The sequence below is a fragment of the Nycticebus coucang genome, chromosome 12 (assembly GCF_027406575.1).
Source record: "Nycticebus coucang isolate mNycCou1 chromosome 12, mNycCou1.pri, whole genome shotgun sequence".
Taxonomy (NCBI): domain Eukaryota; kingdom Metazoa; phylum Chordata; class Mammalia; order Primates; family Lorisidae; genus Nycticebus; species Nycticebus coucang.
Genome location: NC_069791.1, coordinates 30,821,414 through 30,844,544, shown reverse-complemented (window position 1 = coordinate 30,844,544; position 23,131 = coordinate 30,821,414). Strand labels below are relative to the sequence as shown.

The 23,131-nt window shown below is 37.0% G+C and overlaps 1 protein-coding gene across 1 annotated transcript in view; it reads right to left on the bottom strand.

Moving 5' to 3' along the window:
- OVCH1 (ovochymase 1) overlaps positions 1-23,131 on the bottom strand; it is an 84,350-nt gene that overhangs the window by 6,836 nt on the left and 54,383 nt on the right. Inside the window, 5 exon segments of the mRNA XM_053556583.1 lie at positions 1,977-2,057; positions 5,381-5,543; positions 21,347-21,435; positions 21,791-21,867; positions 22,013-22,164. Coding sequence (XP_053412558.1) covers positions 1,977-2,057; positions 5,381-5,543; positions 21,347-21,435; positions 21,791-21,867; positions 22,013-22,164 — 562 coding nt within the window.

Here is a 23,131-nt window from a genome sequence, read left to right as displayed (position 1 = left end):
CAAGCACAATAGTGGTCACCTGTAGTCCCAGCTACTCAGGAGGCTGAAGTAGGAGAATCACTTGAACCCAGGAGTTTAACGCAATCATTTAGTTCAACCTTTTACCTAACACATAATTCCCTTTAAAGTATACTAGCCAGGAAGATACCGTACGGAACTTTCGAGCATTTTCTGTTTTTGAACTGTTCCATTTCCTAGACTGTTCTTCCTCATGTTTAGTTGAAAGATATCAGCATGATTAGTATCATGGCCAGGAACAAAGAAGGCTTGGTTTGGGTCCCTCTCTCTCCACTTATTAGCTATGTCATGGGAACAAAGTTATTTAATCTGTTTGTGAATTGATTTCCTATTTAAAATAATAATGCAACCTACCTTCATAGGATTGTTAAAAAGATTGAGAGTTATGAATTCTTAGGATTATGTCTGAATAACAGTAAACACTAACAATATTAAGCAGAACAAGTTTTATAACGAGTTTTATACATAGCCTGAAAGCCTCTACATCAGAATTTCATAAGCATTTAAAAAGAAAATTGTGATCCTCTGTCTTTTCTCTAAGGTAAATAAATATGCCCAACATGTCCACACCCTTCTGCATCCTGGTCATCATGTTCTTTGGATGCATTCCAGTTGGTCAGTGTTCTTCGAATTTGTTTCATGAGGAAGAGTGATGTTCAAAATATTTAATAACCACTAATGGTAATAACTAATCAGACTACATATTGGCTGTGAAGACCTTGTGAGACTGAGCTGGTGTACACCAACCAAATGCTAACATTAGGCTTGACCACACAGTGGCATTATGATTCCCTTTGTCTTTTAATGTTTTATGACCACAGCTCTTTAATTTTTTATGACCACAGCTCTGAATCTGTAATCATTTTATACCTCTGAAATTATTTCAAACATTCCTTTCTAAACCACCACCTTCTAGCTCCATTATTTCTGTGCTATAATTATTTGATCTCACCATAAACTTACAGCTATTCATTCTATAAATTTTCTAAACTTATCAGCCTCTAGGAAAGGTGAGAAATTTTGCTGTAAAGAGAAGCAGAAAAATGGGGCTATGGGGACTTTGTTTCATTTTGAATGATGGATAATTCTACATGTTTGAAACTGATGACAATGATAAAGAAGATAGATTATGTGGGAGAAAGGATACCTGAAGGAAATTAGTGAGAAACTGGTAAGGCTTAAATCTATCTCTCTACCCGCCAACTCTAGCTCAAGAGTTCTACCTCCAGCTATCAATTGGCAACTCAGATGTAGGACAGCAATAAAACTTTAACATGGCTCCAACAGATACTTCCCCATAAATCTATTTCTTCTCGTCATTATTTCCCATCTCTAGAAATGGCACCTCCAGCTCTCATACCATAAACCTAAGAGTCATCCTTTATTTGCATATTCAATTCCATATTCAATTCATCAAGAAATCTTATTAGTTCTATCTGCAGATTGGTCCATTTCACTTGTATTCCATTGTTGGCATCTTCCAATAAGGCACTAAAAGAACTTTCCACAATGAAGGGTCTTTTTATATCTGGGTTGTCCAACATGGTTAGTCACTCACTACATGTAGCTACAAAGCACTTGAAATGTGGCTATTGCCATGTTTTCCTTTTATTTTAATTATGTTAAATTTAAATAGCAACATGGATTAGGCAGTGCAGGTCTATATTACACTTCAGACATTATTCACCCTGTTGAGCCTCACAGCAGCCAGAACAGCCCTCAGAGTACTCCCCTGTCAAACCTTTTTGTGACTTCTGGATGGTGCCTGTGGCTCAAAGGAGTAGGGCGTCGGCCCCATATACCAGACGTGGTGGGTTCAAACCCGGCCCCGGCCAAAAACAAAAAAACTTTTTGTTACTTCCCATTGGATTGGAATAAAATCTAGACTCTATCACAGTCTGAGCTTATCTCATTCTGTCCTCATTGGATTGCCATCCACTCTGGCCTCTGACAATTACCTGAGTTATCAAGCTCTTCTCAGATTCAGGGCCATTTATTCCACTTATTTTTGTATCAAATGTCTTTTGTCGAGCACTATTCTAAACATTGGGGGGATAGCAATGAATAAAAGAGACTAAGTTCTGTTCTCAAAAAAATTTTCATTCCAGCAGAGAATACAGATTATCAACAAATAAAATATATTCTCTGACAGATCATGCTACATGCCAAGAACAAAAAGTAGAGGGAGGCTATTTAGACCATTTGACAGAGGAGGCCTCACATAAAGCAACATTTGAACAGGTGCCTAAATGATTGAGGAAGTGAAGCTTGACTCTTCCCGGGGTAGAGACAATTCGCTTGGCTCATTGTCCATTTTTCTACGTGAGGATCTGTGAGGATCTACAGAAGAGAGATCCATGCCCTGCCAGATCCATCATCCAGGCAGTGAGCCCTGCTTTGGCACCAAATCTGCTGATGCTTGGCTCTTGCACTTCCTAGTCTCCAGAGCTGTAAATAAATATTTTTTTGCTTATAAACTTCCATAAAATTTATGGTATTTTGCTATAGCAACCCAGGTGGGATAATAATCTAACTAGCTGGGAGTGTGGCAATAGAGCTCTATATTCAGTAATTCAAAATTCTTACAGAAATTGAATATTTCATGGAAACAAAATTATACAAACATTGAGAAATGCTCAGGACATTGGTCTGGGCAAGGACTTCTTGAGTAATACTCCTAAAGCACAGAGCACTAAAGAAAAATCAGACAAATGGGATCACATCAAGCTAACAAGCTTCTGCACAGCCAAGGAAACCATCAACAAAGTAAAGAGACAACCCACAAAATGGGAGGAAATATTTGTAAACTACATGTCTAACAAGGGATTAATAACCAGAACACATAAGGGATTCTGACAACTCAATAGGAAAAAAATAATCCCATTAAGGCATGAACAAAGGATTTGAATAGACAGTTCTTAAAAGAACTCTTAGAAATGACCAAAAAGTACATGAAAAAAATGCTTACCATCATTAATCAGAGAAATGCAAATCAAAACTACAGTGAGGTATCATCTTACTCCAGTTAAAATGCTTTCTATCAAAGGACAGGTAATAATGAATGCTGGTAGGGATGTGGAGAAAGGGGAACCCTCAAACATTGTTGGTGTTGGTGGGAATACAGATGCGTGTAACTACTATGGAGGGGCAATTAAGTGGGATGGTCAATGCAAAACTACAGTTAGACAAAATGAAAATGTGATTTCACAACAAAATGACGATGATCAACAATAAGTTAAGGTGTACTTTAAAATAACTAAAAGAGGGAATTGGAATGTTCCTCACACAAAGAGATGATACATGCCTGACGTGATGGATACCCAAATTACCTTGATTTGGTTAATTCACATTGTATGCCCGTATCAAAATAGCACATGCACTCCATAAAGATATATACAACTATTATGTATACCCATAACAATTAAAAATAAAATTTTTAAATGATTACATGCGAATGCTTTAAATGTTCAATGATATACTAAGTAAATTTTGCTAGTATGTGTTAGTGAATACAATATCACAAAGAAAATGATATAGATCCACATTTATCATGATCAAAAGGACACAAAAATGACTCAAAAATATCTCAAAAAGACATTTCTCTTTTGAAACAAAAACATGATAAGGCTTATCATTTGGCATGATATAATTACTATATGACCATACCAACTATACATAGAATTATATAATATTATATCATATCACATTATATAATATCACATTATATTAATATGAGTTGCCTCATTTGTAATCATTTGGCATATCTGAAATGATGGTCAATCAGAACTTTCAAAGAGGAATAATGTCATCAGATTGGAGGACAGTAAGGAGAGAGAGAGAAATGTTGTCCTTGACATATAGAAAGTAGTCTAATGCTCACAACTAGAATGTGTTGTTCTTCTGTTGGACATAATCTCACGAAATAACAACATCGGACAGGACACTGAATCCATGATAAAATGAGATGAAAACTAGGTCAGGTGCAACCACGAAAATACCAAACATCTCCCTCTTTTGGCTAAAACCAGGGATTGCTACTTTTTACCCATTATAGTTTTATTCTTGGTCCCTGTGACTGAAAGTGCCAATCCTAAAATTGCTTTTTTTCTGACAGCAACCAATCCAGAGCAAAGTCCATTTCCTTGGCTTCTCTCTCAAATTACCCAAAGATGTTTTAAAAGCTTTTTTCTAATATCATCTTACTGAGACACCCTATGATTTTTCATGGCATGTATGCTCTCTCTCTGCAATTAGTAATAAATCAAATTTGTTCAATCTGAGGTGTGTTTGTAACATCTTTGGCTGAAGGGCATTGACAAAAGTTGGGATTGCAGAGTCTAATGCTATGGAGACCTCATGTTAATCTTATGAAACGAATAGCTTCAACTTCTTTATCTTCCTTTCCCCCCTACTTTAATTGCTTTAGAAACCCTAATAGGAATCATACTCACTGTTAAGAAACTTAGGGAACTTTGGAACTTCAAAGCAAAGCACTGAACTAATTGGAGCTATAAGCCTGAGCATCTCATAGGAGAGGTCAAGGTCCCTGGAAATAGATAACATCCAAACCCTCCCTCTCTTGCCCTTTGTGGATTGCAATGACAACCTAAGTGGCAGAACTGGCAAGAAACTTGAAATTTGATACAATATTGGACTACAAAGTCTCCCTAAAATGTTCTGTATATAAATCAGTCTCAGAACAGAGTATCGCTGGATACTGAAGCATGTTAGACACCACATGGTCAATACATCTCTATAGACCATTCAGGCTTGGTAAGGGGTTTGTAGCTCAGCGGTAGAGACTGACTTCAAGTGTACAAGGCCTCGGGTTGGACTTCCAGCACTTCCAACTCTTCATTTCTCAGTCTTCAACACCATGTCAGTCAAGATTATTCAAGCTAATTGGCCTTTCCCCCCTTTTTATTTATTCTGTGCCTAAAAAGGGCCACCTCTACCATAAAGACAAAACCTGATACTATTAAAACTGAGTAAATACATTTTCAAAAAGGTTACCACTTGTAAATGCAGTTTGGAAAATAAAGCCTCTTAAAACATATGACCTCTGCAGAGAAACAATTAGAGTCCACTAATGGTGAAGTAAGATGGGAATCATTGGACTAAAAATCAAGAAGAGCTGGGATGGGCGTGGGGGGTCAAGATCCAGTGAACGTGGCCTCACTCTTGTTCCACGTGCTCAGCGTTGCCCCGGGATTCTGATGAAGAATCTGATAAGAAATAACTGACCACCCATGATATTGTTCCCAAGGCACATGGAGGTCACGTTTTCTGTACCTGTAGTAAACACATAAGTACTTAGTGCCACTTAATAGAACTTAGTGCCATTTAAGAACGATCAATTTACCAAATAATATTGATTGCTGATCTTGTCATAAATATTAATCACTGCCTTCATTTTATCTCCTGGAATAGAAGAAAAAGTCCAAATGCCATTCAGCATGTTGTGATTAATGTCAGGATAACTGGGAGATGTGATCTCAATGGAACCAGATCCAATACTGGACATCCTGAGGTAAAGAGAAAATTAATGTTTAACACAATAATCAGGGATCTGAATTACTTCTTGAATCTGGTCTTAATGTCTACAGCTAGGTCATTAAACCTCCATTGCAGTGTAATGTATTAATTTCTGTCACTGTTTCTTGGCATTCACAGTTCTTTATGTATAGGATTTGAATGACTCGTTTTGAAAAACTGACCCTCAAACCCCAAAAGAAAACAGACTGAATTTCTTTGACTTTAAATTACACACTGTGAACCCATTAAATCACTCCTATGTTCCAATGTACTATTTAATGCACAATCTTATTTTAGGCTCATAATCATGAGAAATATGACCATCAATTGATGTGTCCTAAGATCTTTAAAACTTCCCTAAATTTGCAAACATCACAGTAATATTTCATTTCCCTCACAAATGCAGTAAAAAGTAATTTAAACACCATGAAATATGAGCAGTGGACCCAGCAAGCAGGTTACGTAGATCTGGATGCTTAAAATAACTCCCTGGACCTCCTAAAGTCCACCATTACAGTATGTACAATTCAGATTATCAACACCTAAAAGGTAAGGAAATTTGGATCACTCACAGAGTTGAAAACTAGGACATTAAGGTTCACAGAGCCAAGGGACTACTATACCAGGAAAGAAAACTGAGCAATTCAGTGGTATTTTGAGCCTATTCCAAATGCTCTAGGTGTTACCTCCCCTAAATCTGAGGTCACCCAAATATTGACTTATTTCATCTATAATTTTATCACCTTAATTATCACAATGCAATAATCCAGCAAAGAAAAAAGGCAAAAGAACATATAGTCTAAAATGTATAAAATATATAGAAAGAATGGCAATGGATAGACATAAAATAGCTAGATTTCTGTAAGTAAAGCAGATGTCTTTTTACCCCCCCTTGCTCTCTACTCCCTAATCTACCTGAAGTCTCCACTGATGCCCAAGTTTGACACTAAGAATATTTTTATTATTACTTTTTTTATTGTTAAATCATAGCTGTGTACATTAGCGCAATTGAGGGGTACAATGTGCTGGTTTCATATACAATCTGAAATATTCTCATTAAACTGTTCAACGTAGCCTTCATGGCATTTTCTCAGTTACTGTATGTAGACATTTGTATTCTGCATTTAGTAAGTTTCGCCTGTACCCATTCTAAGACGGACGATAGGTGTGGCCCCACCTATTACCCTCCCTCCACCCTAACCTCCACCCTCCCTTCCCCTCCCTTGGCCCTTTCCCCATATTCTTGTGCTATAGTTGGGTTATAGCCTTCATGTGAAAGCTATAAGCTTCATAGTAGGGCTGAGTACATTGGATACTTTTTCGTTCATTCCTGAGATACTTTGCTAAGAAGAATATGTTCCAGCTGCATCCATGTAAACATGAAAGAGGTAAAGTCTCCATCTTTCTTTAAGGCTGCATAATATTCCATGGTATACATGTACCACAATTTGCTAGTCCATTCATGGGTCGATGGGCACTAAGAATATTGATGGACACTAAGAATATTCATATGAGTCGATATTCCACTATAAAGCAACTAGAATCAGGGTATAAACATCTGGAAGTTTTTAACAGAAGTCAGAGAATACTATTTACTAGACAATGCTTAGCCCCAAAGATACTCCCAGTTATGTTTTCATAATATCAGCTAACCAAAGCCAAGCCAAATTCTGTACCATGGATTCCTCACTTCCTCCTTCATGGTCTTATCTCTAGATATTGTTAATTTTTCATCTCATGGAATCTAGAATAGACTATTCGGGGCCAATACTAAACATTTCTGATTTTTTTTATTCTTCTAACTCTAAAAATAATACATACATGAACACAACAGGAAATTTCAAAAGGATTAAAAGTATCTTATAATCCCTCCTTTAAGCAGTATTTAATGTAAATATTGCAAGACTTTTCCTATGCTATGTGTACATTTTTTAAGAAATTATATGTCATTTTACACCATTATAACCTTTTTGCTACCCACTTAATTTATTGTGATTATTTTTCCATACTAAATAGTCCACATACATTTGAAGGCCTTTATATTATTATTCACATGGATGTACCATGATTTCCAATGTCATATTTTAATCTGCAATCTTAAGATTCTGAATGAGTCATGTTTTTAATAAACCTCACTCATAAGGTATAACTCTATTATAATCATTTGTCATTGGAAATATATCTGCATTAAAGGTATTCTATGTTTATCTGAAGAGCAAAATTGAATATATATATAGTAGTCTCTTTCCTGAGTTAACTTATTCTTTAGCTATCAGGCAGGGGAATTCCCATAACCAAAATAGATGTAATTCTTGTCACCTAAGAAGCCATCTCCTTACTCTCCACTCCTAATCTGCCTCAGCTGAAATGTCGTCTCCTTTATTCAAACAAAAAATTTTGAGCACTGCCTATTTTCCAGGCATGGTTGTAAGTTTCAGGAATACAGCAGAGGACGTACTTGATGTGACTGAAGAGCAGTGTCAAGGTCGGCATGGCTGGTATGAGGTGAGCATTGGGGAAAATGGTAGGAGAAGACACAAGGAGGAAGTCAGTACAGGATCACACACAGCATCCTGTGGGCACTGGAAGGGCCTTTGCTATGAATGAGTTCAGAAATGAGTTCACTGGATTACAAAAAGTGACACGATATATTAAAATGACCACTCTGGGTGTTATGAGTAAAATAGACTAAGGAAGACCTAGACCAGAATATTATGGTAGAATTGTTGAGTAGTAGTTGGACTCTAGATCTATTTTGCTGAAAGACCCACACATTAACTTAATGTAAAATGTTGAGGATGAACAAGTTCAATGGCTTGAGCAATTTAATCAGTAAAATGGAGTGAACATCTATTGAGATGGGGAAGATCGGTGGAAGAAGAGCTTTAAGGCAGAGAAGGAAATCAAGGGTTCCATGTTGATCATGTTAAGTCTGAGCTGCTTATGATTACATATCCAGTGGAAAGGGAGGCACTTGGACACACACTGCTAGCATTCAATAAAGAACTGGGACTGGAGATGGAAAGCTGTCTGTGTATAGATGATACTGAAAGCTAGGGATCAGGTGAGGTTACTAAGGAGTACAGGTAAAGAAGGAAAGAAATTCAAACACTGGGTCTTGAGAAACCTCACCTTTAGTGATAGAGAAAATGAGGAACCACCAGCCAGAGCTTCTGAAGGAGAACAGAGAGGGATGAGAACTCAGGGAGGGTGGCATTTAGAGGCCAAAACAAGTCAGGTTTTTTTGTGTGTTTTTTTTTTTTTTTTGGAGACTCTGTCTCACTTGGTCACCCTCAGTAGAGTGCTATGGTGTCATAGCTCACAGCAACCTTAGTCTCTGGGCTTAAGAGATCCTCAGCCCCCCAAGTAGCTGAGTATACTGGTGCTGGCCACAATGCCCGACTATTTTTAGAGATGGGGATCTCGCTCTTGCTCAGGCTGATCTCGAACTCCTGACCCCAGGCAATCCACCGGCCTCGGCCTCCCAGAGTGCCAGGATCACAGGTGTGAGCCATTGCACCCAGCCACAAGTCAGGTTTGAAAAGGAAAAAGAAGCTCATCTGTGTCAAATGCTGCTGTCTTGACTGAGAGGGGACTCTTGCATCTGGGCTAGTGAAAGAACAATTGGCAAGAACAATGTCCATGGAATGGTAGGAAAGAACCCACCGTGGGAATGGAGTCAAGAGAAAATAGTAGTGGGCAAAAGGGAAGACAGTGAGTACAAAGAGCTTTCGTGGAGATTCGCCGTGTGAGAATAGAAATTCAAATTTTCCTAGATATTCAACCCCATCCTCTACCAAACAGACAAGATCTCTGCTAAGATACTTTCATTGTACGCTGTATTTCTCCTTCGCAACTTAATACAGTTTATTAAACTATTTTTTTTCTATATGGATATTTGTTTATTGACTATCTCTTTCATTAGATTGTTAGCTCTGCTAGAGGGGGCACTGCCTTGTTCATTGCTGAATCCGCAGTATCATGGACAGAGCTTGGGATCATTGTGCCTGTATATGCTTTAAACCATTTGTGGATAGTCAGAATAATTAAAGACTTAAATGTGGACACTTATTCAACTTTATTTATGTTGTTCCCTTATGCTGTATTCTTTTATAACTTGCACTTGATGCAAATTTCTTCTTAATTATCTTTTCCCAACACTTCTCACATTACTAGATTAAATTAAGTAAAATATTTTTAGTAGGAATGTCTCTCTAGTTGTATTCCAATTAACATATACAAAAATAATAAGAACAGGACAATAAATTTAAATGGGCAGCGCAATGCTGGTTTTTTGGGAAAAAAATGAGTGTGAATTGATTCATCTTCAGGACTGGGGCAATTCTAACAAATGTTCAGAATGGAACATACGAGCAAATGTTTTCTCCATGATATTCAACTTCCATAAATTGCAATAGTTCTCAATTTTCCTAATGTTTTTAAGCACCTTTGCTCAAATTACATGAAGGGTGGACAAAGTTATTTTTTAATAATCCAATTATAACTAACATACCCAAACCATCAGATAAAAACAAGGGACAAATTACTCTTGTATGTATTCGTACATTAAGGAAGTTAATTCCAAAAGATAAAAACTACTTGAAATGTTTATTCTAGGGATAAAAATTTTCTACTGCAGCAGTTCTCAACCTGTGGGTCGCGACCCACAGGAACTATATTAAAGGGCTGCGGCATTAGGAAGGTTGAGAACCACTGTTCTACTGTACTAATATTCCAAATATCCCCCCAAAATAGAGAAAATGTTTAGGAGAGGTAAGTAATATACTTCATTTAGGTTCATTATACTTCATTTAGCTTTAGCTTGAGACCTCTACGCGTTATAGAAGTCACAACTTTAAATATTATCTTTCTCTCCTCCCCTAACGTTGACAAATGAAACAAAGAATTACAATCTCTTTAATAATGGAATTTTCCTACTAAAGCATAAAATGAACACAAATATATACATAAACAAATACGAAAAGAAATCAATGGACTTACCAGAAATATGAGTATCTAAAAAATCAATGGACTTACCAGAAATATGAAGAGTATCTAAAACTCTCCGATGGCCAACTGACCTTGTATGTGAAAATCAACGTTAAGAGGACCATGAGATTTTAATGAATCTCCTTCATGTGATTCTCCTACCAAGAAAAATAATAATTCTCATTGTTCATCAAGGCAAAGGTTATTGAGCAAGTAGCAGAAATTCCTGTTTTTGAAATTACATGTTTATATCTCACCTACTCCCAATAATATAAATATGTAAAAAATAAGTGAATAAAAACCAGTAAGAATACAGAGCTAGATGATCCAGATTTTTGAGTCTAATTAGATCTAAGGCAATGGCTCTAAATCAAGTAGGACACAGTCCCCAGTTCTTATGCCTGGAATAACTTAGGTGCGTCTTTTTAAAGCTATATAATGTGAAAAAAGGTAACATGGTCTAGGATTAGGTCTCAGGGAACGAAAAAGTTTTCCCTATCCCTAAATTGAAATAGAATATATAGAAAGGATATATTTGAGATTTAGCTACATATCACCTTCATTTATCTACAGCACAGCCAAAATAATAGGCAAGTTGCAGTAATTGCTATGAATGTCAAAAGCATTAGCTGGTCTAAGTGAAATTTTTTAAGCAATAGCTCTTAGAGGTGTCCTGTGATTCACAATTCTAGTGCTAAAATGGACATTAGCAGTAGTTTTGTTCAGCCTCCCTCTCACACAAGATTTCTAAAGCATCCTCTAGAACAGGGGTCCTCAAACTACAGCCCGTGGGCCACATGTGGCAGTGTGATTGTATTTGTTCCTGTTTTGTTTTTTTACTTCAAAATAAGATATGTGCAGTGTGCATAGGAATTTGTTCATAGTTTGTTTTTTTTTTAAACTATAGTCCAGCCCTCCAGTGGTCTGAGGTACAGTGAACTGGCCCCCTGTTTAAAAAATTTGAGGACGCCTGCTCTAGAAGATGATGTGCTCTCAACTTCTTCCCTCTGGTGAGGCAGACTGCTAAACTGAATACGGTCATGTAATTCCCTGTAACTGCTCTTCCATGAATCCAATACCACTTCTAGAACAAGATATTCTTTCCTCCTTTTATCTTATAACATTAAGGTTTTTTTTTCTTTTTTTTTTTTTGAGACAGTGTCTCACTTTGTCACCCTTTGTAGAATGCTGTGGCATCACAGCTCATAGCAACCTCAACTCTTAGGCTCTAGTGATCCTATTGCCTCAGTTTTTCATTTTTAGTAGAGACAGGGTCTCATTCTTGCTCGCGCTAGTCTTAAACTCATAAGCTCAAACAATCCACTGGCCTCAGCCTCCCAGAGTGCTAGGATTACAGATGTGAGCCATGGTGCCTGGCCTATAACCTTAAAAACGTGCATTCACTCATTGGAGAAAATCTCAAGAATTTTTTTTAATTACTCAAAATTGTGTAAATATATAATATTAAATATGTAATTACATGTAATTTAAATATGTAATTATGTATTTACACTAAATTTAATTTACATTAAATTTATATGTTTAATTTTACATATGTAATTAAACATATTGATGTTTTCCTTTAGACTTAATTCGCTTTAAAAATGTAAATTATGCTACAGAGCTCTCCATGAGAATTATTTTTCTCATTCAATATTACATATAAGATTTTCCTGTTTTGTTGAAAAAAAGTACAAATACTTTATTTAATGGCTGAGTAATTAGTTTACCCTATGGATTTACTATACTTAATCATTTCCTCATTCAGATTATTTTCATTTTAGGCCACTATAAATGATGCTGAATGATCTAATGCATTATAACGTTGCACACTGTATATTTTTAATAAGTCTAGCTAAAAGTACAGATTCCAAGACATTATGAACCTAAGAGTTTTGAATAATGTTTCTCCAGAAAGCATAAATTATACCTTAACATGAAAACGTATGGTATATTTTATTTGATAAGTATAATCATTCTTCAAATCTTTGTCAATTTATTTACTAGGTAAACTTTTTTTCTCATTTCTGTTTTAGAGGGACCAAATAAGTTTTTCTTATATGTATTTGTCTATAACTTGCTCTCTCAGGTCATTTTCCATTTTTTAAATTAGGGTATGTCATAGAAAACAGCGATTCTGAGTTGTATTCTGAAATTAATTGGTTAGATTCTTATTTATTGTACTTTTTAATATTACGAATCCTAATTCTGCAAGAATTTCTAATGTTTTGTGTATGAATACTTGTGTTAAGCAGGGGCAGATTAAGAATGTCACAGTCAAGGATTAATTATCATAAGATCAAGAATTCAAATCTGCTTCCCATGACAAAATATCTCTAAGTTTAATTGATCATACAGAGAATTTCCTGATAAATGCAGTTTCCTACAACACTCATGGTTTCAAGGGTTCAAGTCAAGGATCCTAGAAATTTTAAACTTTTCACTACTGCAGGAAAATTCTGCCCTTTTTAGTAAGCAGATGGCCAGAAGATCAACTTGTGACAAAAAAAAACACAAAAACAAAAAACACGAGATTTAATTTAGATTGTATAGTAATGACACCCACAGAACAGGCAGTAGGGAAACAGTCTAATCTTTTCTTCCAAGCAGCACACTTTTAAGAAAAGAAATCAGAATAAATATTTCTGATCCAAACACAAGCTTTCTTATCTGAATATTAACATGCATTCTCTTATTTAATTCTCAAAATAACCTTATGAGGCAGTTCCAGGTAACAGGTTTTTGTAAGGCAGGAAGCATTCATAATTTTCAAGGATACCACATTTTCCCCATAGGAGGCAATGGCCTTGTTGACACTAAATTGGCCCAGGGACCCAAGAAAGCTGTATTTATTCATATTCCACTAAGCGGAAACAAAGATTGCTAGTGCACTTACTCCTGAGATAGTAACGTGAATACAAAGAATAAAAAGAACAGTGGCTTGACAGCCACAGCAAGATGGCGGCCAAGTAGCAGCTTCCTTGCATCTGGGCACCGTGAGTCTGGGGAGATAGGACTCCGGGCATCTCTGGCTGGTGGGATCTGCCTATAATCATCCTTGTGAGGATACAGGGAGTCAGCGAGAGACTTCTGGACCCCAAGAGGAGGACTAAAACAGTGGAAAACCGGCAAGTGGTCGCATGTGTTCAATTGGTCTAAACCCGCCAGCAACTGTAAGTAAGTACAGTAGCAGTGAGACTGCAAACCGGAAAGGCCTTACCTGTGAACTGTTTTGGTGTCTTTGGACTAGGCACTTGGTTGAACTGCCTTGGGGAGAGCCTGAGCGGGAGTGCGGAGAACTTTGGCCGTTGTCTAGGGCCCCAGTCTGAGCACTGAGCCAGACGGAGCTATTGTTATTTGGCTGTGGGCCACAGGGAGCCATTGTGAGTGATCTGCCCTGGAAAGCTCCACCCTCAGGGTCGCAGAGCAAGAATCAGGCGGGAGCTGGTAACCCAGCAACTGAGTAGCCTAAGGGCAGGGTCTGAGCCGCATTACACTCCTAACCCTCAGGGGCAGAGTGAGACCAGTTTTGGCACACTGGGTAAGTGGATAGCCACTTCAGCAGTGATTCCACCGACAAGCACTTTCCTGGGAAAGCTTCTACTCAGCAAGTTTACAAGTTCAAAGTGCCTTTTAAGAGGGCTGAAGAGAGATTTAGGGTGTCTACCTGCTGGGGTTGGAGAAATCTGCAGCCTCCAGTTGTATCAGCACTGTGATTAACGCTCACACCCAAGGAGACCACGTGTTGCCCAGACAATATTCAACAACATATACATACTGTTTTGTTTTTGGTTGTGTTTTTTTTTTCTGTTATTTTGGTTTGGTTGTTTTGCTGTTTATTTTGATGTTGTTTTGTTTTTTAATGTCAAACTTTTCCGTACAGATTTTTTGTTTCTTTCTCAATTTTTCTAGTGTAATTATAATTTCCCATTGCTGCCTTTTTCAATAACTAGAACTTCATTTTTGCTAGTGTTTCTACCGCTATTATTTGGTGTTTCACCCAATTTTATCCCGTAAAGTTTTCGGTTTGCTTGTTTTGGTTTGATTTATAGCATTTTTGTCTTTCCTCCCTACTTGGTGGAGGTGGGGTACTGTGTCTGACCAGGTTAGCAAAGAGCTCCTGACGTCAAGGGAACCACCCAACTGGGCACCCCCAGAAGGTGGGTTTTCTTTAAAGTTGTGTCAAAGTACCCTATTGTACACCTATATTGCTCTGTCTCCCTCTTTCTATGCCTCTCTTCTTTTTGTCAATATTCCTTTTACCCACCCCCTCTCCTTTATCTTTTTTTTCTATTCGCTCATTCCTCCTTTCTTTCATCCCTTTCTTGCTCTTCAACCTTCTCATCCTTCTGGTCCTGTACCAAAAGGACTCATCAAAACCTTAGTCCACAGGCACGAGAACTTAAAGAACAAGAGGAAGTGAAAGGAAAATTAGGGCAAGGAAACAGATAAAAAAAATCACTCATGAGGAAGAATCAGCAGAAAACTCCAGGCAACATGAAGAACCAGTTCAGAACAATCCCGCCAAGGGACCATGAGGTAGCTACTGCAGAGGATTCCACCTATACAGAAATGTTAGGAATGACAGAAAGGGAATTTCGAATACACATGATGAAAACACTGAAAGAAATGATGGAAACAATGAAGGAAACTGCTAATAAAGTGGAAAATAACCAAAAGGAAATTTTTCAAAACCAAAATTCTGTTTGAAAAACAGAATCAAATAAGAGATGAATGATATGAAGAATATAGAAAGGATATAGCAGAGCTGAAGGAACTGAAACAGTCAATTAGGGAACTTAAAGATGCAATGGAAAGTATCAGCAACAGGTTAGACCATGCAGAAGAAACAATTTCAGAGGTAGAAGACAAAGTTCTTGAGATAACTCAGATAGCAAAAGAGGCAAGAAAAGAAGAGAGAGAAAGCAGAACGTTCACTGTCAGAATTATGGGACTTTATGAAGCGTTCCAACATATGAGTTATAGGAATCCCAGAAGGGGAAGAAGAATGCCCCAGAGGAATGGAAGCTATACTAGAGAATATTATAAAAGAAAATTTCCCAAATATCAGCAAAGATTCTGACACACTGCTTTCAGAGGGATATCGGACCCCAGGTTGCCTCAACTCTAACCAAGCTTCTCCAAGACACATTGTGATGAACCTGTCCAAAGTCAAGACAAAAGAAAAGATTCTGCAAGCTGCCAGGAGTAAGCGCCAGTTGACCTACAGGGGCAAATCCATCAGAGTTACCGCAGACTTCTCTAATGAAACTTTCCAAGCAAGAAGACAATGGTCATCTACCTTTAATCTACTTAAACAGAACAATTTTCAGCCCAGAATTCTGTACCCTGCTAAGCTAAGCTTAAAAATTGACAGAGAAATCAAATCATTTACGGATATACAAACATTGAGGAAATTTGCCACAACAAGACCAGCTCTACAGGAAATACTTCAACCTGTTCTGCACACTGACCACCACAATGGATCAGCAGCAAAGTAAAAACTCAGATATTAAAGGACAGAATCTAACCTCCACACTGATGCAAAAGATAAAACTAAGCAATGGACTATCACAAAATAAGACGAATAGAATAATACCACACTTATCAATTATCTCAATAAATGTTAATGGCTTGAATTCCCCACTGAAGAGACATAGATTGGCTGACTGGATTAAAAAACACAAGCCATCCGTCTGCTGTCTGCAAGAAACACACCTGGCTTCAAAAGACAAATTAAAACTCCGAGTCAAGGGTTGGAAGACAATTTTTCAGGCAAATGGAATTCAGAAGAAAAGAAGAGTTGCAATCTTATTTTCAGATACATGTGGATTTAAAGCAACTAAAGTCAAAAAAGACAAAGATGCTCACTTTATATTGGTCAAAGGAAAAATACAACAAGAAGACATTTTAATTCTAAATATCTATGCACCCAATTTAAATGCTCCCAGATTCTTGAAACAGACCTTACTTAGTCTGAGCAATATGATATCTGATAATACCATCATAACAGGGGACTTTAATACTCCTCTTACAGAGCTGGACAGATCCTCTAAACAGAAATTAAACAAAGATATAAGAGATTTAAATGAGACCCTAGAACAACTATGCTTGATAGATGCATATAGAACACTCCACCCCAAAGATAAAGAATATACATTCTTCTCATCACCCCATGGAACATTCTCCAAAATTGATCATATCCTGGGACACAAAACAAATATCAACAGAATCAAAAGAATTGAAATTTTACCTTGTATCTTCTCAGACCATAAGGCACTAAAGGTGGAACTCAACTCTAACAAAAATGCTCAACCCCACACAAAGGCATGGAAATTAAACAATTTTCTGTTGAATAACAGATGGGTGCAGGAAGAAATAAAACAGGAAATCATCAACTTCCTTGAGCATAACAACAATGAAGACACAAGCTACCAAAACCTGTGGGATACTGCAAAAGCAGTTTTGAGAGGAAAATTCATCGCTTTAGATGCCTACATTCAAAAAACAGAAAGAGAGCCCATCAACAATCTCACAAGCCATCTTATGGAATTGAAAAAAGAAGAACAATCTAAGCCTAAACTCAGTAGAAGAAAAGAAATATCCAAAATCAAATCAGAGATCAATGAAATTGAAAACAAAAGAATCATTCAGAAAATTAATGAATCAAGGAGTTAGTTTTTTGAAAAAATTAATAAAATAGATAAACCATTGGCCAGACTAACGAGGAATAGAAAAGTAAAATCTCTAGTAACCTCAATCAGAAATGATAAAGGGGAAATAACAACTGATCCCACAGAGATACAAGAGATCATCTCTGAATACTACCAGAAACTCTATGCCCAGAAATTTGAAAATGTGAAGGAAATAGATCAATATTTGGAATCACACCCTCTCCCTAGACTCAGCCAGGAAGAAATAGAGCTCCTAAACAGACTAATTTCAAGCACTGAGATTAAAGAAACAATAAAAAATCTTCCAACCAAAAAATGCCCTGGTCCAGATGGCTTCACACCAGAATTCTATCAAACTTTCAAGGAAGAGCTTATTCCTGTACTGCAGAAATTATTCCAAAAAAATTGAGGAGGAAGGAATCTTCCCCAACACATTCTATGAAGCAAACATCACCCTGATACCAAAACCAGGAAAAGACCCAAACAAAAAGGAGAATTTCAGACCAATCTCACTCATGAATATAGATGCAAAAATTCTCAACAAAATCCTAGCCAATAGATTACAGCGTATCATCAAAAAAGTCATTCATCATGATCAAGTAGGCTTCATCCCAGGGAAGAAAGTTTGGTTTAACATACACAAGTCCATAAATGTTATCCACCATATTAACAGAGGCAAAAATAAAGATCATGTGATCCTCTCAATAGATGCAGAAAAAGCATTTGATAAACTCCAGCATCCTTTTCTAATTAGAACACTGAAGAGTATAGGCATAGGTGGCACATTTCTAAAACTGATTGAAACTATCTATGACAAACCCACAGCTAATATTTTAGAGGATGGAGTAAAACTGAAAGCTTTTCCTCTTAGAACTGGAACCAGACAAGGTTGTCCTCTGTCACCTTTACTATTCAACATAGTGCTGGAAGTTCTAACCAATACAATTAGGCAAGATAAGGAAATAAAGGGAATCCAAATGGGAGGAGAGGAGGTCAAACTCTCCCTCTTTGCTGACGACATGATCTTATACTTAGATCCCAAAAGACTCAACCCCAAAGACTCAACCACAAGACTCCTAGAAGTCATCAAAAAATACAGTAATGTTTCAGGATATAAAATCAATGTCCACAAGTCAGTAGCCTTTGTATACACCAATAACAGTCAAGATGAGGAGCTAATTAAGGACACAACTCCCTTCACCATAGTTTCAAAGAAAATGAAATACCTAGGAATATACCTAACGAAGGAGGTGAAGGACCTCTATAAAGAAAATTATGAAATCCTCAGAAAGGAAATAGCAGAGGACATTAACAAATGTAAGAACATACCATGCTCATGGATGGGAAGAATCAACATTGTTAAAATGTCTATACTTCCCAAAGCAATCTACCTATTCAATGCCATTCCTATCAAAATACCAACATCGTACTTTCAAGATTTGGAAAAAATGATTCTGCGTTTTGTATGGAACCAGAAAAAAACCCGTATAGCTAAAGCAGTTCTTAGTAATAAAAATAAAGCTGGGGGCATCAGCATACCAGATTTTAGTCTGTACTACAAAGCCATAGTGCTCAAGACAGCATGGTACTGGCACAAAAATAGAGACATAGACACTTGGAATCGAATTGAAAACCAAGAAATGAAACTAACATCTTACAACCACCTAATCTTCCATAAACCAAACAAGAACATACCTTGGGGGAAAGACTCCCTGTTCAATAAATGGTATTGGGAGAACTGGATGTCTACATGTAAAAGACTGAAACTGGACCCATACCTTTCCCCACTCACAAAAATTGATTCAAGATGGATAAAGGACTTAAACTTAAGGCATGAAACAATAAAAATCCTCAAAGAAAGAATAGGAAAAACACTGGAAGATATTGGCCTGGGGGAAGACTTCATGAAGAAGACTGCCGTGGCAATTGCAACAACAACAAAAATAAACAAATGGGACTTCATTAAACTGAAAAGCTTCTGTACAGCTAAGGAGACAATAACCAAAGAGACAACCTACACAATGGGAAAGGATATTTGCATATTTTCAATCAGACAAAAGCTTGATAACTAGGATCTATAGAGAACTCAAATTAATCCACATGAAAAAAGCCAACAATCTCATATATCAATGGGCAAGAGACATGAATAGAACTTTCTCTAAAGATGACAGACGAATGGCTAACAAACACATGAAAAAATGTTCATCATCTCTATATATTAGAGAAATGCAAATCAAAACAACCCTGAGAGAGATGTCATCTAACCCCAGTGAGAATGGCCCACATCACAAAATCTCAAAACTGCAGATGCTGGCGTGGATGTGGAGAGAAGAGAACACTTTTACACTGCTGGTGGGACTGCAAACTAGTACAACCTTTCTGGAAGGAAGTATGGAGAAACCTCAAAGCACTCAAGCTACACCTCCCATTTGATCCTGCAATCCCATTACTGGGCATCTACCCAGAAGGAAAGAAATCCTTTTATCATAAGGACACTTGTACTAAACTGTTTATTGCAGCTCAATTTACAATCGCCAAAATGTGGAAACAGCCTAAATGCCCACCAACCCAGGAATGGATTAACAAGCTGTGGTATATGTATACCATGGAATACTATTCAGCCATTAAAAAAAATGGAGACTTTACATCCTTCGTATTAACCTGGATGGAAGTGGAAGACATTCTTAGTAAAGCATCACAAGAATGGAGAAGCATGAATCCTATGTATTCAATTCTGATATGAGGACAATTAATGACAATTAAGGTTATTGGCGGGAGGAAAAGCAGAAAGAGGGAAGGAGGGAGGGGGGTCGGGCCTTGGTGTATGTCACACTTTATGGGGGCAAGGCATGATTGCAAGAGGGACTTTGCCTAACAATTGCAATCAGTGTAACCTGGCTTATTGTACCCTCAATGAATCCCCAACAATAAAAAAAAAAAGAACAGTGGCTTAGCAAATGGCTGTGCTATCAACTCTGACAGGGCCCTATTTGCGTGCAGAGTGACATTCATATCTGGCTCCTTCTTAAGGAGGCAAAGGCCAGCAAAAAGCTGTACATTCTCTTTTTCTGGGTTGTTACCTAATTTCGTTATATGTTTGTATCCTTGATTACATAAGTTGGGAATTTAATAGTGAAAGTATGTGTGCCTCTTACCATAAAGGAAGAAACTGAGTCTTAGAAAGCTTTGGAATCATTACCAAAGCCACTGAACTGGCATGTGGTAGATCTGAGATCAGATTTCATGACTCTGAATTGCTAGGTCCCGACAAGTCTGGAAATGACCAAAGACCTTTTCAATTCTTATTCTCCCTAGTCCCCTTCCAGGCAGGTGTAGCCATGTGACAACTCTGACCAAAGAGATTTAAACCTGCTACAAAATTCTTGGTAAACGTGCTTTCTTGATAGGGACAATCCTTTTCCCCCTTCCCCTTTCCTTATTTTATTTTATTTTTTGAAGTTTTTGGCCGCAACTGGGTTTGAACCCACCACCTCTGGTTATGGGGCCAGCACCCTACTCCTTGAGCCACAGGCACTGACCTTTCCTTCTTTCTTCAATGTGATGATGAGAACTAAAATAATCATTATGCAATCACTAGAAAAAGGCCAAAAGAATCACACTAATCAGTGCTGGCAGAGGTGAATTATTGAACTAACTCTAACATCTGCATATCACTGGATATCTCTCTTAGAATAATAAACTGAAGTCACTGTAGCCAGGTTTCTAGCTCCTACTATGTGATGATCCCAGTTAATGTCTTTTCCTGTGATTATTTTGCCTGCCTGATAGAATAGTCTCAATTTTCTTATGTGTATGTTTGTCTAAACTGCTTCATCCATCCTTTATTTTCTACAGTTCTGGACAAATTTAATCTAGGTGTGTGATCCATGTGGGAAATATAGCTGCATTTTATTGTTAATCTGAGAGGATGTTATCTAAATTTTAAGTCTAAGAAAATAGTAAGACTTTTTCAATATCATATAAGAAGAGACTAGTTGATGTCACATGGAAGCCACATACTGAATATACAACAACTAAAAATATCTCATAAAAGAAAATCAATGGCTTAGTTCTCCATGGGAAATTAGTTACCTATTAATTCTTTGCCTGGTCCAAACCCTTCAACTCACAGGAAGGGGCAGGCTAAGGTTCTCAGCTTCATCTGGAAGTTGGTAACGTCAAGGTAAATGATGTGATTTAAAGGGGCTACTAACCCCCACTGTCAACAACAGCATAGATGAGAAAAGTCAGAAATGTTTCTAAAGAGAATACTCATTTATTTATTAAGAATTTAATGCATTGATTTTATTGTCTCTCAGTGAGCCTTAGTTTTTACGTGTTTCTTTATGCTCGAGTAAATGAAAGATTTCTACTTTAAATTATAACTAAAAGTATCCCCTAATACCTAATTTGCTAGAAGTTACAGTTAAGTTTACACAATATGGTGAATGATTAGTCCATCATGTGTACTGATCTAAATTCTTATTGGTAATGTATGAGTTGAAGGAATTATATGTGCCAGAATGTGCCCAAAACTCCCCCCAAATCTCTTTGATAGAGAATCAACTTTCCACTTTGCCTAATAAGTGGTCTCTTTTGTTGAGAAAATATAATTTATCAACAAGAATATTCTTACATTGTTTTTGTTCCCCTCATATCAAAGGCCATAAATCAAGGGTTACCTAAGAGTCCAAGGAAAAGAGGTGAAAAGTAATGTCTTAAGCAAATACCAAGTGGTGTTAAGTGAATGCCAACTAGTGAACTGTTTTTCATGTGCTTCTTTCATCATTATAAACATTTCTCCTTTTTCATGTCGTGGCTCCAAAGGGATGTCTTGGCATCTCTATGACTCTTACTGGCTTGTGGAAGAAAGTCCACAAAAGCGACCATATGTTCTTGGTTTGAATTTGAGGAAGGTCTGGTTATTTTACTGTCCTTTTTATTTTACCTAGAAGAAAAGGAAGCCGAAGGAATAAGAATAAAATTAAAATTTAAAATGCTGTTTATATTCCTCCTCACATCAAGGCAATCAGCTCTCCTCCCTAATTGTCTTAGGAAAACAAGTAATCACCAAGAGGTGGCTAGTTTTACTGAAGTCTCCCCACCTTAAACATTAAAGTACAAGAAAAAGCACATCTCTCAGCATTAGCTTTGCCATAGTCTAGGATCTAAGGAAGATTCTGTGAAAAACTGTAGATAATGCCTGTTAATTGCCCAATTCCATCTGAAAGCAATATTTTTTCTACTCTCTCCCCTCCTGTGTGCACTGTGCCTGAAAGCAATATTCTTAATACAGTTCAAGAGAAAACTTTCATATGGTATGAATGCTTTTATTACTTAATTTGCTAAAATAAAGGTGCCGTATACACAAGTTTAGAAAAATATATTCTCTGCAAGGCTTTTTGGTGCCAAGGAAGGAAACTAGATTTCAGCTGTCTACATTAATCAAGAATCAAAAAGCCTCACTAATTACATGTTCTAACTAAAGTGCCTTCTTACCATTCTGAATCGCATAGTTTACATTTATAATGCTAGAATCTACAGTATCTCTATAGTTTTCAAAACTTAAGTATTACAAAGGAAATTCTGATACAGAGATAAACTGTCCAGAGGTGATCAGCCAGCTAAACTTTAGACCCAAATATGACCCACAAGAATTACAGCTGCAGAAAAGTCTCTCTGTGGTGTAAAATCACAATCAGAGAGTAAAACAGTTATCTTGTAGCTAACGTATCTTAGCCATATTCAGAAACCCTAAATCCGTCATAAGTTAATCAATTTATCCATTGAGCAGTTTCTCTTTTGGACCTGATCAAATCTTAGATGATATAAATAGCTTTTTCTCTCAAACATAAATTCATTTTTCACAGAAATAGTTTAGTAACAAAATTCCGCATAAGTTTCAGAATACTCTT